Source organism: Pelobates fuscus, chromosome 12 (assembly GCF_036172605.1).
Source record: "Pelobates fuscus isolate aPelFus1 chromosome 12, aPelFus1.pri, whole genome shotgun sequence".
Classification (NCBI taxonomy): domain Eukaryota; kingdom Metazoa; phylum Chordata; class Amphibia; order Anura; family Pelobatidae; genus Pelobates; species Pelobates fuscus.
Window position 1 is genome coordinate 133,072,512 of NC_086328.1, and position 13,528 is coordinate 133,086,039.

At 38.0% G+C, this 13,528-nt stretch overlaps 1 protein-coding gene across 1 annotated transcript in view; it reads left to right on the forward strand.

Moving 5' to 3' along the window:
- The window catches only part of LGR4 (leucine rich repeat containing G protein-coupled receptor 4), an 81,771-nt gene that overhangs the window by 41,908 nt on the left and 26,335 nt on the right, over positions 1-13,528 (forward strand). The window contains exons 3-4 of the mRNA XM_063438567.1: positions 4,545-4,616; positions 5,731-5,802. Coding sequence (XP_063294637.1) covers positions 4,545-4,616; positions 5,731-5,802 — 144 coding nt within the window. The remainder of the gene's footprint in view (positions 1-4,544; positions 4,617-5,730; positions 5,803-13,528) is intronic.

A 13,528-nucleotide genomic window follows, 5' to 3' on the forward strand; every position in this document is an offset into this window, starting at 1 on the left:
CAATGCGCCAAAATGACTTCATTAAATGTATACTTCAGGCACCATTAGAACCTTATCTTATTTAATTTGTTCTGGGCACCATCATACCTTAAGTGGTTAAACTGTTTTATGAATGGTGTAATCCCAGAAATGCCTAGACATTTTCCGTACATTCATCTTTCATGTATGTTTCTCCATGGGAAACCCGCGATAGCCAACTCTCTCAGCCTATAACTTGCGCCCCAGTCTTAGGCTTCCTCATTGAAGCAGAGGGTGGAGGACAGTGCCCAAGATCTCCAGGAATCATAACAACTTTTATTGAGATGCAGTTATTGTAGTGTCAGCAATGACTTTGGGGGTTTTGGTGCTTAGTGTGTCCCATTTACTCCACCACAAGATTCTATTGCGTCAGTGGAAATTATGCGGAGTAAATTGTAGGATTTACAATTATGGAATTATCAATCAAAAATATCTAGTGTGTGTGCGTATATCATTCCTTTATTATATATTATTTATTATAGACATAAAACCACATCGCCGCAGTAACGTTTCCTTACTTTCCTTGTACAACATTTATTTGATTGGGGATTGCATACAAGTTCAACAAATCCAAATAAAATGCAATTTAACTCTACTTTCTGCAGTTAATCTTTATCATCCCCCAGAGTGGAGAAAGATTGTATTTTACTACGAGTTTTACCCCCACCAGAATAGGTGATGCATTCAAACGAGCAATTACACCGACATTCTGAGTCTCGTGTTGGTATTAAACAACATATGGAATCGTGTAGATTGGAATATGATCCTTCTGGCCTGGTGCTTTCTTTCTTTCTTTTCTTTTGTTTTTCCTTTCTTCCTTTCATATGATTCAAAGGGAGAATACAATATCCTTTATGGTTTGTTTTAAAATAAATAGATTGATGCTGCACTAAAGTCTGACACACAAACATTCTACAGTTGTGGATTGTTCAAAGTGAACCAACTGGGAATATTAGCAGACAAAGGAATGGTTGCATTCTGTCTTTTCACCTCATATTTAAGCATTTAATTCTGAAGAACATTTTATTTACTTATGTTATCTCGTGTGTGTGTGTGTGTGTGTGTGTGTGTGTGTGTGTGTGTACACGCGCATGAGACTTCTCCCCTCCTTTGATACCGTGGGCTCTAAGAGTCAATACATTGTTTACTTCTTGCTGTAAACAATCCTATTTTGCTGTTGGGAGTTCTCAAGAATGCTTATCAAACTGTTTAGAAGGTTTAACCCTGAATAACAAGGAATTGTGTTGCAACCACAAGGCTTTGGGTTGTTGGCTGTACACGTAAGAAATGTTGCTGCAGAGTTGGTAGTTTGCCTGAAACCTGCAGGACTTGGCACGTCAAACGCTTCAAAGCACCCTGCTGAGTACGGTCGCTGTGTGCAGATGGTTGCAGACAACTTTTGATTTCCCCAGAAAATAGCTTGAAATAAAGTGTGTACTTCTTTTAGTTTAATTGTATGCAAAGTACCTTTAACCTTTCTCTTAAACATCATGTGTTAAATCAATTAGCCCACAATTATCAACACTATCCCCTGACTAACAGCCTCAAAACAAATTAATGAAGCTGATGGTGTTTACTAAGGAAGGAACACATCTTACCGTGTAAACTGATATCGTGTTGGCAGCTTAGGAGTCTGGATTACTAGGTGAGCCACATTTTAGCACTTCTCCAATTCAGCATTCAGTAAAGGCTTGATATTTAAGCCTTACTGCAGCCTAGATCGGACCACACAGTGAATGTTTATCAGGAAGCGGGCAAAGTAGAAGGGAAAACAAGCAGACATGCAACCTCTGCGCACAGGAACGCATTACTTGAAGAGATTCCTGGTTTTGTTAATCAGTTTTTGTAGCCGTTCCTCCATGTCTCCATAATGTGTCTTTTATGAGCATGGCTTGGGATTTTGAAGACTGATCTAAAAATCGAACTCATTCCCTTCTAAAAGGGATGGAGAAATGGGTTGTAGGAGGGATGCATTTCTTTTACACGTTTGGAATCTTGCCTTTAATTGGATGTATGTCATGTTTATTAGTTATGATGATTATTATGATCATTGGTATTTATTTAGCGCCAGCTTATTCCGCAGCACTTTACATTAAAAGGGTAAATTTATAAAATGAGACAATAACGGAATGTTACAGGATATAGATGAGGACCCTGATCAAACGAGATTAGTCTAGTGTTTTTTTTGGGGGGGAGGGGTTTGTTTTTGTTTGTTTTTTGCACCGATTTGGAAAGCTTTTCTTGGATGCTTAGAATTTCTCATTTGTTAGTAAGAAAAATACTAAACTATGTTATATGTGTCGTCTTTAACCCCTTAAGACCGCAGGACGTTCTTTGCCGTCCTTATTTTGGTGGCTCTAAACGCCGCAGGACGGCATAGAACGTCCTGCGATCTTTTGTACTTACCTGGTCGCCGGCGATCGCGGTATGGGGGACTTACCTGGGAGCCCAGGGAGTCCCCCTCTGTCCTCTTCGGCCCCCCAGGGCCATGTGATCACGAGGTCCTTGCCTTATCAAAAAACAACATAACTTTCACGCAAACATGGAAACCTTGGTCGATATACCTGGGGGGGGGGGCGCGGAATGAGAAGTAAGATTTAGGCAAAATCACAAATAACAGCACTAGATACTGTGGAATACTCAAATTGTCACAAGTACAACTCTTAAAGAGCACGAATATGTAACACCACTCACACTTTGTATTTAGTAAAATAAAAACCGTTCTGGGAGAAACACACCCTATCCAATACTCATCATTAATTGTATAATGCTTGTCCAAAACTCAATATATGTCATCATCTTTATAATGATTATCAATATCTCTTGTAAATGTTATGTAACCTTATTTGTTGAAGCCACGCTGTCACGGTTTCGGATGTAATTAATGTATACATAATTACTGTTACTGGTGGAATATTTTAGTCAAGAGGAGGAAAGGGCATGATTGATCTGTGAATTGAGGAAAGTCGAGGGGTAAGAGGACGGAGTCTGCAGAGTCTCGTTTTCAGTGAACCTGGAGTAAATACCTGAAATTCATTTTAAGAAGACTATTGAGGTCGTTATGTCATTAATGTCTGTTTTTAACTATACGATCTGTGGAGAGGTAAAATAGTTGTATAGATCTTTGGTGTTATTCGGTTTGGTGCCAATGAACGAAGTAAATAGGGGAGTTTGCTCAGGAGGAAATGGTGCTGAACTGTATGATCTTTTCATTCATTTAATAAACCATAAGTCCTGTAGTAAAATACTTTTTCTTGTTCTATAACAGCTTGTTAAGTAACAAGTTAATTGTGTGTGACAAAATTGGTATTGGAACTGCAACAAATAGCAGGTTTTGGATGGTTCTGTTTTCTCACAATGTCGCACGGGGAGACAGGTTTATTTGCAATGGAGAAGGTCAGATATACATCAGAGGAGAGGCTGTGAATCAGCCGAGAATTGTTGCAGATAGAGTTGGAGTATCTGCCAAAGTGAGATGGGTTAGGTGTACAAAGGTGATCCAGGTGTGTATTATAAACTAACAGATGGGGATCAGAGAGAGGAACGTGTGCATTGGGACTTTCAAATGAAAGAAAATGTATTCTAAAAAGTTGGATAACTGGCTTAGACCTAATGATGCAATAATGCAGAGATGTTGATACAAATGAATAACCCACCACATATAAGAAGCAATGTCTGTTAAGAAATGTTAGGGACCCAAGGTTTCTGTCATAACTGGTTAGCATTGTGCCATTTCTCCTATTTTCTAGATCTAAACTTTGGTCTTTAACTGAATTCTAGCATTTTTAAAGTTTTTATTTTTATTTTTTGTACATTCGAGTGATTTACACATGGTCAGGTCCCCCTAACCGCAACTTTAATTTATTTATTTTTTGCAGATTATCCTATATTTTTGTCGATACAGTAATAGTTTCACACATGCCCTGCCTACAAATACACTAATATTTTTTTTAAATTTCGATCTGATCTTCATTCTGAGGGTAGCTGTTGGTACAGGGGAGGGTGACGGGTGGGGGACTAATTAAAATCTTATTACATTTTTCTGGTAACTGAACTCTTCTTAACTTGTTCGCTCCTTAGTCTGCCCATGTAGAAAGCTGTCTCTACCACTGACAAAAAGGGTGGAAGCCAGATGGTCTGGAGTATTGGTTTTAAAGTGGGTCTAGTGATTGCTTTGTTGACAGTTCTGCAGAAACACTGATTGAACACTGTCAAGATTACAAGAAAAAAAATCATCTTAATGACCTTTTTAATTCTTTTGTGAATCTCAGCTAGTAGTTCTAATTTGTAACTTTTCCAACACTAATTTGGATAAAATGTGTCTCTTTCCATTACCGTTTACTATTGGGATGTGATAAATTACAGATCTATTCAGTCATTTAATAATGACTTTAGCAATATACATAGATTTCTTTTTTCATAATATCTTCTTTAACAATAGATTACATGCACCCATTGGTTTATGTTTGTGCCTCCCAACCCCCCTGTCCCTTATTACTCTATTTAATTTTATTTATTTTTTTCAGGCGACTGGCGGGCAACGACCTCTCTTTCATCCATCCCATGGCCTTGTCTGGCCTGAAAGAACTCAAAGTTCTGTAAGTAATTTTGCAGTATTTGTAGTAATTACATGCTCGCCCTCGCTCTGTCAGCACAGCAGCCTTTTTTTTATTTTTGTTTTAACTCTCTTGAACCTGGTGGGATCTCTGATGATCTATTGGTTGCTCAGTATCCAACTCCACTATTGAATTGACAAATGAAGGAGTCCTGATAAAAGTGGGTTATTGTTTTATTAAATTTGTACCGTTCTGCACAGGGTTGATCCCAAAAAGCACACATTATTGTATACGAAAGGGCATTTTGTAAATCTTAAACATTTCTATAAATGCTACTATTTCATAAACTTTTTTTAATACTTATAAACTGAGCCAGTCCAGTTAAAGGGAAAAGAAAACATCATTCAGTTTAGTTGAGCTAAACTTTTATATCTGATCGCACTAGCCGAACTGCTATAAATATATAAACATACTACGAGTCATTTTCTAACCAGCTCTTCCCAATAAATAAAATGGAAATTTGTGCATGCGAGAAAAAAAAAATGACAATAACGTCCATTGTCCTAAGTTTCCTACTTGCACTTTCACCTCTGAAATTGAATAGATGGGGAGAGTCTTGTGTCTTGTGTTTTATGCAGCTGAGGCAAAAATAAGGAAAATTAAATAAAACATCTTTTACATATACAGCAAATATAATTGTGCTATTGTGATCTGTAGTGAATACAAATTCACACGTTAAATTTTACTCACCGCAAATAGCAAGTTGAAAGAATACCTTATGGCCAGAGTTCCACTTACGTTCTAATTTCTAAATATCTGCGCTGTTATAAAATCAATAGCCAACTCCCTTTTTGATTAGTAAATAACTATTAGTGCTAAATGCAAAATGGGTTGTGATTGATGCGTAACACACAAAAAAAAAGTAATGATTGCAGGTTAAACCTTTTTTTCTTTTTGCACTATATAAACCTTTGCTTTCCAAGGTGTTTGTTTCAAATCAATTAGAAAGTATGCATTTGTTTTTTGTTTTTCCATTTTCATTTATATTAGCGCTCTTAACATTAATTATTAATCCGTTTAGATTGATGTATTTGTTATGTCTCTGCTTTGTCTTACAACACATTGTGAGTATATTTTTTTTTCTTTTTCTTTTTAGGACGCTCCAAAATAATCAGCTGAAGACAGTCCCCAGTGAAGCTATGAAGGGACTGACTGCTTTGCAGTCACTGTAAGTGTTTCTAAATTATCACGCATTCATATAGCTGGCTACATGTGTCTGTTGTGTTTTTTTTTTTGCTTTTATATAAAGGATCTTTGTCACCTATTACATTATAACCTAACTTCTACAATGCACTATAGTGGTTAAGGTGCCAGACGTGCCCTTGCTCCCCCTAATGTAAATACCGGTATCTCTCTGCTGATGCTCTCATCTCATCTACAAGGCTTATCACAGGAGAGCCAATGAAAGCACCTGGCACGAGCGAACGGCTTTCAGTGATGGAAAAGGAAATGTAAGGTCCAGTAGACTCCAGGTTTTATTCGCAACTTGCAACTTACTTTCAGGAAGGAGCCAGGGCACCACAAGCACCGTAGCTAATTCAGCGTGCTTGGAGTGTTCCTTTATTGTTATAAGTTCCAAGGATAGCCATGCAATACATATTGCAACGGTTTGTCTAATCCTTTTGCTTCAATTTAATTAACATCATTTGCTTTTTTTTGTCTCTTGTAATATGTAAAATAGCGTTAGTAATTGTTGCAATACAGCTTTTTAAATTTGTTTTTTTAATTTTGTATTTTTTTTATATGTGACCCTTTTAATATCTTTCTATAGTCTGTAAGGAAGTGGGATTTGGTTAGTTTATATGTACATTTGCTGCATATAGAGTTTTCAAGCAGTTTGATACAAACCGGGGGATTGGTCATGACCCAATGAGATGTTCCAATGAGGGAGTTCTAGACATGTACATTTATTTGTTCTAGGGGTGCTAGAACAAATGAAATGACTTTTAATCTATATACAGGTGAATCAATTCATACGAGGCTCACTTGAGAAGTCTGAGGAGACCTAAGATTCCTCGGATAAATCTCGAACAAATCGATTCGCCTCTATATAGATTAAAAGGCATTTCATTAATTCTGGTCGCCCGGAATAAATACACGCATGTTTAGTTTCACTCACTTTTATACCTTTTAACATTGCCTTATAGCAGTTAACCATTTCTGTACAGAATTTAGTCATTGTCCATTACACTGCATAGAACGTTGACATAGTTGTTGAGGTTGAAAAAACTAAAGACCATGAAGTTCAACCTTGAAATCCATTCTTTTATGCTATTGATACGAAATAAGCCAAAAAATATCCTAAACCATTTTAGCCATTTCCAAATATGCCACAAAAAGGGGGAAAACCCTTCTTGACTTCATAATGGCAACCAGATTTCTCTTTGGATCAACAACCTGTTAACATTAAACTATAGGCACCCAGTGACCCACTCATATCATTGAAGTGGTCTGTGTGCAGTGACTCTGTCCCCTTAGCACTGCAGTGTTTATACTGCCTCATGGCGTTTACTGTATATTCACATGGTATAACGCCTTAAAACGGCGCTGGCCAACATCACACTTTACATGAGGACGTCCAGCATCTTCTAAATCCCCATAGGAAAGCATTGAATCGCTTTCCTATGGGGATGGCCTAATAAGGTACGGCACCCGCCACGCATGCCCATTAGGTTCCCCCAATTGATTGACATCAGAGAAGGAGCAGCCCGACCCAAATCGAGTAAGTGTTTAAAGGGCTATTTCATGGATGAGGGGCAGTTGGACACTTTAGTGTTAGGAATACAGTTTTACACTTCTAATGCTATAGTGTTACTTTAACATCAATTATGTCCTTGAATTTTCTGTTTATGCAAAAAAAAATTAAAAAAATCCAAGACTTTTAAAAATATTTATAGAATTTGGTAAGACCTCACAGTAAGAACAATACGGATGTGGAATTCTCTACCAAACGAGGTTAACAGAGGTTTTTCCATGTCTAAATGGCTGTAGAGATGCTGTAAGGTTAAATCATCCTGTAGCCTAATGCACCACATCTCTATAGCAATGCCTGCTCATGTTGTAAAAAAATATTTTGGACACATAATGGAATAATTGAACTTCCTTATTATGACATCTCCACCAGATGGGAGTAGTGCAGGCAAATCCCCCAGTTTTTGTGAAAGCACTTGAATATGTTTTGACAAAAAACAAATAGGACTTCATCCATAGCCTCCAAGCACTATAACCACTACAATCGGCTGTATCTGTTTTGGTACTTGAAACGCCCTTTAACATATAAATAAAAATAGATGGGCTTCACAGCAATCTCAGATGTGGCGTAACTGTCCGGATTTGGGAACCCTGTCTCTGTTTTAATTTTATTTTTTTCTTCCTGTGGTTTTTCTCCTGTAGTCACTAGAGAAATGTCCCAAATGTCAGAGAATGAGGCCATAGCAGGGTGTTTCTACCAGAGTGGTTACTCTGAGCTCTGCACGTGGGTAACCCTATGACCTTCTTGCCAGTTCTACAGCTCTCTCGTCTCCTCTTTTCCGGTTTTGTACCTCTCTGTGTTGGAAGTTATGTACACAAAATGTAACCATCTATAAATACAGTTGTTCTTCACCAATCTGCAAACTATCATTTTGTAACTTTATATATAAAAAAAAAAAAGGATTCTAAAACACGTTGGTCTTCAGCGAGTTAAACAGATGGAGCTACCAGATATTTACTTGGCCTTTATTACAAAGCTCTTCCAGCTTGTTGACCTATAAAATGTAAATGTTTTGCCAGTAGTATTTCCAATAAAAGGTGTTTCAAAATGAATTAGACTTTTGGCCTCTGAAAAAAATGTTGACAGCTCAGATAAAGTGCAGAACATTCTGACCCCCTGATCCCTTTATTCACAATTCTCTCCCTTAAATTTCCTTTTCATTCTTTTCGCTTTGCTTTCTAAAGTCGCTGGAAGTACGAAAATCTGAATACTGGTGAAAAGGGCCCCAGGTTCATGTTCTGCAAGAGTAAATAAAACTGCTCAGCTGGCACAGAATAGAAACGTATGAGGTTATAAAATCTTCGCTGCACTATAATTTAATCTATGGCGAGCTCTATTTTTGTACCCTAAAACTTACACCCATTACAGATCGTTGAACAACTACTATTTGTGTGTTGGTTAGTCTAAATAGGAAATGCATCGCACTGGGCTTTAACTGTTGCATCGCCAACGGAAAATCTTTATAATTATATATATATATAAATATATATATATATATATACACACACACATATATAAAAAATATACACTGAACAAAATTATAAACACAACACTTGTTTTGGCTCCCATTTTTCATCAGCTGAACGCAAAGATCTAAGACTCTTTCTATGTACACAAAAGGCCTATTTCTCTCAAATACTGTTCATAAATCTGTCTAAATCTGTGTTAGTGAGCACTTCTCCTTTGCCGAGATAATCCATCCACCTGATTAGACAGCATGATTATTGCAATGGGGTGTGCCTTAAGCTAGCCACAATAAAAGGCTACTCTAAAATGTGCAGATTTATCACACAGCACAATGCCACAGATGTCGCAGGTTTTGCGGGAGGAAATTTGCATGCTGACTGCAGGAATGTCCACCAGAGCTCATTTCTCTACCATAAGCCATTTTCAAAGGTGTTTCAGAGAATTTGGCAGTACAACCGGCCTCACAACCGCTGACCACGTGTAACCACACTAGCTAGGACCTCCACATCCAGCATCTTCACCTCCAGGATCATCTGAGACCAGCCACCCAGACAGCTGCTGCAACAATCGGTTTGCATAACCAAAGAATGTCTGCACGAACTGTCAGAAACCGTCTCAGGGAAGCTCATCTACATGCTCATCGTCCTCATCTGGGTTTCTACCTGACTGCTGTTCGTCGTCGTAACCGACTTGAGTGGGCAAATGCTCACATCCAATGGCGTCTGGCACTTTGAAAACCAGGATTCATCTGTGAAGAGAACACCTCTCCACTGTATAGGGCAGATGGAAGAAAGCGTGTATGGTGTCGTGTGGGTGAGCAGTTTGCTGATGTCAACTTTGTGGATCAAGTGGCCCATGGTGGCGGTTGGGCTATGGTATGGGAAGGCATATGTTATGGACAACGAACACAGGTGTATTTTATTGATGGCATTTTGAACGCACAGAGATACCGTGACGAGATCCTGGGGCCCATTGTTGTGCCGTTCATCCATGACCATCACCTCATGTTGCAGCATGATGATGCACGGCCCCATGTTGCAAGGATCTGTACACAATTCCTGGAAGCTGAAAACATCCCATTTCTTGCATGGCCAGCATACTTACCGGACATGTCACCCATTGAGCATGTTTGGGATGCACTGGATCAGTGTATACGACCGCGTGTTCCAGGTCCTGCCAATATCCAGCAACTTCACACAGCCATTGAAGAGGAGTGGACCAACATTCCACAGGCCACAATCCACAACCTGTTCAACTCTATGCGAAGGAGATGTGTCGTACTGCGTAGGGCAAATGGTTCACACCAGACACTGACTGGTTTTCGGACTCCCTCCCGGATCCCCTCAACACAGTTAAACTGCACATTTTAGAGTGGCCTTTTATTGTGGCCAGCCTAAGGCACACCTTTGCAATAATCATGCTGTCTAATCAGCATCTGGATATGCCACAACTGTGAGGTGGATGGATTATCTCAGCAAAGGAGAAGTGCTTACTAACACAGATTTAGACCGATTTGTGTACAATATTTGAGAGAAATAGGCCTTTTGTGTACATAGAAAAAGTCTAAGATCTTTGAGTTCAGCTCATGAAAAATGGGGGCAAAAACAAAAGTGTTACGTTTATAATTTTGTTCACTGTGTGTGTGTGTGTGTGTGTGTGTGTGTGTGTATATGTATGTATATGTGTATATATATATATATATATATATATATATATATATATATATATATATATATATATAATACTTTTTTTATGTAGTTATCTGTCTAGGGGTGGGACACAAAGGGCTAGACCAGCTGAGAAAGTGGATAGACCACCCAAAACTGGAGGTTGTCAGTCTGATGTACACATGTCAGACTGACATGGAGATGCTATGGCCGGCCCAACTAAAGGCTGTCGATGTGCATTGTGCTGAATACTCAAAGCCCTCTGTCAAAGGAAAGTGCATTTAGTGATCTGATTGCACAGAACTTGCTATGGACAATCCAATGGGGAATTCAGATGGCAGGACACGAGGGCTGACCCAGAGTGAGTCTTCTCTACCAGATATGGGACCATTGGAAGGCATGTGTAATTACAACTAGATTTTAAACTTACTCTTTATAGCTTTACCTATTGTGTACTTGTCCTAAATTGCTTCAAAATTGTAAGCCCACTGGTGCACAGTCCCCTCCAATTTGTCACAATTGCATGTATGCTTCGTTTAACCCTTGCATTACTGGAAGGGGTAAATTATTATTTTATATATATATATATATATGTTTAGTGTACATAGTAATAATTAAGGGATACCAGCTGCCCTGTTGGCTTGTCTTTTATTCTTTTGGACAATATATAACTAATCTTATTGATTAGCGGTGCATACCGGCCTACACAGCGTTTTTGAGTTTATTAACTGATCTGGAATTAATGGGGGATTTAAAGGGAATTTCAAATTTAGGATAAAGTGGCTACTATTTTGCCAGGTTGGTTAGTTAGGGGTAAAGTTGCTGTTCCCTTGCCAATCGTCCCCAATTCCCAGAATTTCATTAATAACCCCCTTTGTGTCTTTCGGTATAAGTAAAAAGACACTCTGCTCTTGGTAATTTTCTAAACAGGACTAACCTCTTTTCATAATAATTGGTCATGTCTTCCAGCGCTAGGCATCATGTTTAAGGAATGGAAATATTGTGCTTTCAGAATATTTTTTATTTCAATCAAACGTCATGATTCTTTTCTTCCATGACCCATCTAATTAACTTCAGTTTTAATAATGTGTTAATCTCCATTTCATTTTGTATGAATTAATCATCTATTCTGCACACCTTGAAGGCCCTTGCATCCTCTGAGAACATGTCCTGTTGAAAGGTGCTTTTCTTTAGGAACAGAAAAAAAATGTAATGTTGGAAAATGTTGAGCCAACTGTTTTTAGGCTGGTAGGTTTGGCACGTTAATGTCTATTCCACGAGACCTACCAGGTTGTCTGAACTAAACCAAATCTTTATAGACGACCCAGTGTTTGCACAGCTACTTATGTAACGCGCCAAGTTAGTTTACTATACGATGGAACTAATTAAAATGGTTGGGGGATTTAACTTGTTTTCCCTTCTTTCTGCTTGCAATTAAACAACAAAAATGAAATCCTTTGAATTGTCCGATTTTAGAGATTTAGAGATTTACTCTAATTTACCAAGTTACAATTGGCTTTTTTTTGTATAGATGCAAATTGACTTACAGTTTTCTTTCCTTTTCTCAATGTTTGGTGCGATTATTATTTGTTACAGTACTCATTGTAGGATCTATACTGACTAATAAAAAGTAATCTGAACAGTAACTCCTTTATACAACCTTACACACTCTGTATTTTTCATTAGCAAAACATGTAAACTTCTGTGCCCTCAAGCGTATTGATAGACCATAATTGCTCCAGCTCTGTCTTTAGATAGTTATGGTTTACTTTGAATGTCTTTATAGAAGTGTCATACATCCTATTACAATTCTGTTGGGTGGATATAGATATGTATATAATTATTTTCTTTAACATAAAAAAAACAAATTGCGTATTATATAATATGTCTAGAGAAGTGTTTATAGTTGGGAGTTAAAATAGGAAAAAATCTTTCCCAAGAGTCCTACATCTGTGTAGGTATATTCTTCTGTGTAATCTATATTCATCTGGGGACTCCTTGTCAAAGTATATTGGAGCCATCTGCCAACTGTAAGCAGAATGGGATTGTTTAGTGTCACATTCCCCTGTAAGTAGCTTTCACATATTCCTGGTGGAAAGCAACAGGATGTGATTTAATTTGTACCCTTAGTCTTTTCATTTACTGAAACAGGGAAGAAGACCTCTTTAATATTCTGACTTGACTATTCTCTGGCTTTCAAGTAGTGTCCAAAAAACCCTTCAGTGTTGCCAACTTTATCCATTTTATCCAATATTTGTTAGGTGATTCTCAACTCATCAAAACATAACCCTCGTGTAAATTACTTCCCTTAGAGGGTTGGCTTTTTGTGTGTGTGTTTTAATACATTTCTCTGAACTCTGCAGACCAAGGAACACCGTGGCTATTTGGTTTCACGTTGGTGGCGACACTTGGTTGGTGCACTGCCATTATTCGCCACAGAAATTAGACTAAACCAGCTCTATGCAGTGTAGGTCCTGCTCGGAGCTGATGGGTCGTTTGGTTTATATTGACAGTTGAACCAATGTATTTTGTTGCTTTCTCCAACTGCCCTTTTTATATTTACTTGCATTTCTTTTTAGTTGTTAAGAGGACTATTCTGCACTTGAATTTAGGAACCGTGGGGGTGAATACCCCTTCCAGAAAATGTTGTGCAGCTTTTAATATTGTATACTCCACTCTTTTCACAAGAATGATGACAATAATAAATTGTTAAAGGTTACTTATAGACTCACTAGTGTTAATATGGAAGTTTGCCTGTAGAAGCCTGCATTGTTTAATGTATTACAAAAGGCCCCCAGACGCAGAGTTCTAGCTTTGAGCTAGTTTGTATCCTTCTGGAACCATATCCTCGTTGTAAATAAAGCCTTTCATAATGCAGGAAGTATTGGCACAAAACCTTGGCTATGAGAATTGTCAGAAAAGGTGAAGTACAATTTATTTATAGCCATTAATTGAAGGAGAAAGAAAACGGTTTGTTCTCTCTTGTAAAGTAATTTTGTAGCATATTT